Genomic DNA, 2,382 nt, shown 5'->3' on the forward strand with positions numbered 1-2,382 from the left:
GGAGAGAGAGAGAGAGAGAGAGAGAGAGAGAGAGAGAGAGAGAGAGAGAGAGAGAGAGAGAGAAAGAAAGAGAGAGAGAGAGAGAGAAAGAGAGAGAGAGAGAGAGAGAGAAAGAGAGAAAGAGAGGGAGAGAGAGAGAGAGGGGGGGGGAGGGAGAGATGGAAAGAGACAGAGACAGAGACAGATATCAAAGAGGGATATATAGATAGATAGATAGATATATATATATATATATATATATATATATATATATATATATATATATATATATCCAATGTATATAACATAGGCCTGTGTACAAAAATTGCACTTTTTGATTTTGTAAAAGTTTTATTTGAGGGCGTTGAATTTCTACCGAATTTTAATTACCTATCTCTAGTTCGTTTGGTTCTTTTTCTTTCCTTCTTTCCAAATTTAATTGTCTTGGTTGGTTGACTAGCTGCTTTTAATAATACTAGAAGGGCGCAGTGGTACCTTGAACTTTGCCTCTCTACCCTAGGGCCAATAAGATCTGCAAAAAAAAATAATTTAAAAAATGTGAGGGTGCTCGAGAAAGTTACACTCTAGCGCCAATAAAGTCTGACAATGACAAGTGATACTTTTTAGATGAAATGTTCTGTATTACGTCATCAGTTCTTGCGTACATGGCGGCTCTTGCCAGTTTGTTGTCAGTAACTACAACATACGGGCAATTGCGGTAAGCCTCAAATTCCGCAGTACCTCCATATTGTGATAGATCCTGATGAGAGGTGTAAACACAAAGCTGTCTTCAGTGTTTGTTTCAGTGTTTCGTTGTTAGTCAATCTTTTCTGTGGCTGAGGATGGAGGAGAGTTCGGAAGAGGACCACTGGTCTTTCTCGAGGAGCGAATTTTTGTTGTGATAATAGCTTTTCTTGTGTGAGTTTATGAGAGGTGTTCATATAAATTCCAGGGATCAGGTAGAATGACCGAGTGAAAAGGAATCAAAACACAGGAAGGCCTCGCTTGAGGACCTATCATCTTATACTGGAGAAATGGAGCTCTTTATAGAAACACTGACTGGAACAGCTTTTGAACTGCGAGTTTCGCCGTTTGAAACTGTGGTGTCAGTAAAGGCAAAGATACAAAGGCTCGAAGGTAAGCAGTTTAGGTTAGTCTTGGCCTTGAGTGAATGTTTTCTTTCTCCCTGAGCCTGGACTTTACTAAACTAAACTGTCTTTGTGTACAACAGTGTGTGACCCAGAAATGAAGAGCAGTGCCAGCAGTAACGAAACTAATCTAGATCTAGAATCTAGATCTAATATCTAGATCTAGATTTAGATCTAGATTCTAGATGTAGATGTAGATATCTAGATTCTAGATCTAGACCTAGAATCTAGATCTAGATTAGCCGTTCTAATAGGTCACCGTTCTAAAAGTTTAAGTTTAAATAAGATCTCTAGACTAGATTCTAGATTGTCTAGAATCTAGATCTAGTGTAAAGACAAAGATTGAATACGCTCCCTCCAAGTCCTGGTCCTACACCTAGATTCTAGATTATCTAATTAGACTTAGAAGTAGAATCTATTTTTATCCCTCTATATATTTATTATATGTCTTAGTCTTAGTGAATTGGTGTTTCTTTTGAATCATCTCTACTTGACTAGATCTAGATATCTAGATCAACGTAGTGACTATTTCTCCGAACGTAAGGGAAAATAAAGTTGAACTCTATTTCTCTGAACGGTTTCCGATCTCGAGATTTTTTGGTTATTTGCGAGATTCAGGCATCATCCTTTCATTCTGCCATTCTGCGAGGACTGGGAAGAAGCCTTTTTTTGCCTCAAATTAAATTTCTAGAGCTAGCTAGAGATTTTTAAATGTCTGAATATTTAGATAGAATCTAGATCTACTCCAGATGTCGTTGGGGCAACGTTCCTGGACTGTACTACTACATTTGAAAATGCCTTCAAAAGGTACTGCGAGAAAAAAAGACTGCTCGACTTTGGCAGTAACCTATTTTGCATAAATATAGTCACCCCTAAAGCAAAAGCAAGTGGCTATTCTCCAGCATCGCGTCGGTAAATAGATCAGAAGCTATTCTCCGGTGTCATAATTAGGCCTAGTAAGTCTACCTTTCATTATATTTTATCTATTGTAATTGTCTAACATAACTTTATTCATACGCAGTGGCTACGTTCACGGCGCAGTGAACGTAGTCTGCAGGCTAGGTTCACGGCGCCGTGAATGTAGTTGGCAGGCTACGTTCACGGCGCCCTGAATGCAGTTTGCAGGCTCTGTTGAGGCTACGTCCACGGCACTCAAGCTTCGTTTAGACGGAGCGTCCACTGCCGGTTTAAGGCATGATGAGGGGGAAATTTTGAAATTCGTTAAGAACAAGAAACTAAGCTTACAAATGTGGTA

General features: G+C 39.1%; 1 protein-coding gene across 2 annotated transcripts in view; it reads left to right on the forward strand.

Annotated features, from left to right (window-relative positions):
• The first annotated feature begins 683 nt into the window (after positions 1 to 683).
• Positions 684 to 2,382, forward strand: part of LOC101849983 (AN1-type zinc finger protein 4) — a 24,050-nt gene continuing 22,351 nt past the window's right edge. The window contains exon 1 of one of the 2 annotated variants that reach the window (XM_005112251.3): positions 684 to 1,116. In XM_005112251.3, the coding sequence (XP_005112308.1) occupies positions 1,014 to 1,116 (103 nt within the window). In that variant the 5' untranslated portion in view covers positions 684 to 1,013. The remainder of the gene's footprint in view (positions 1,117 to 2,382) is intronic. The other variant, XM_005112252.3, reaches the window with a different exon arrangement.

The sequence above is a fragment of the Aplysia californica genome, unplaced genomic scaffold, assembly GCF_000002075.1.
Source record: "Aplysia californica isolate F4 #8 unplaced genomic scaffold, AplCal3.0 scaffold01218, whole genome shotgun sequence".
Taxonomy (NCBI): Eukaryota; Metazoa; Mollusca; class Gastropoda; order Aplysiida; family Aplysiidae; genus Aplysia; species Aplysia californica.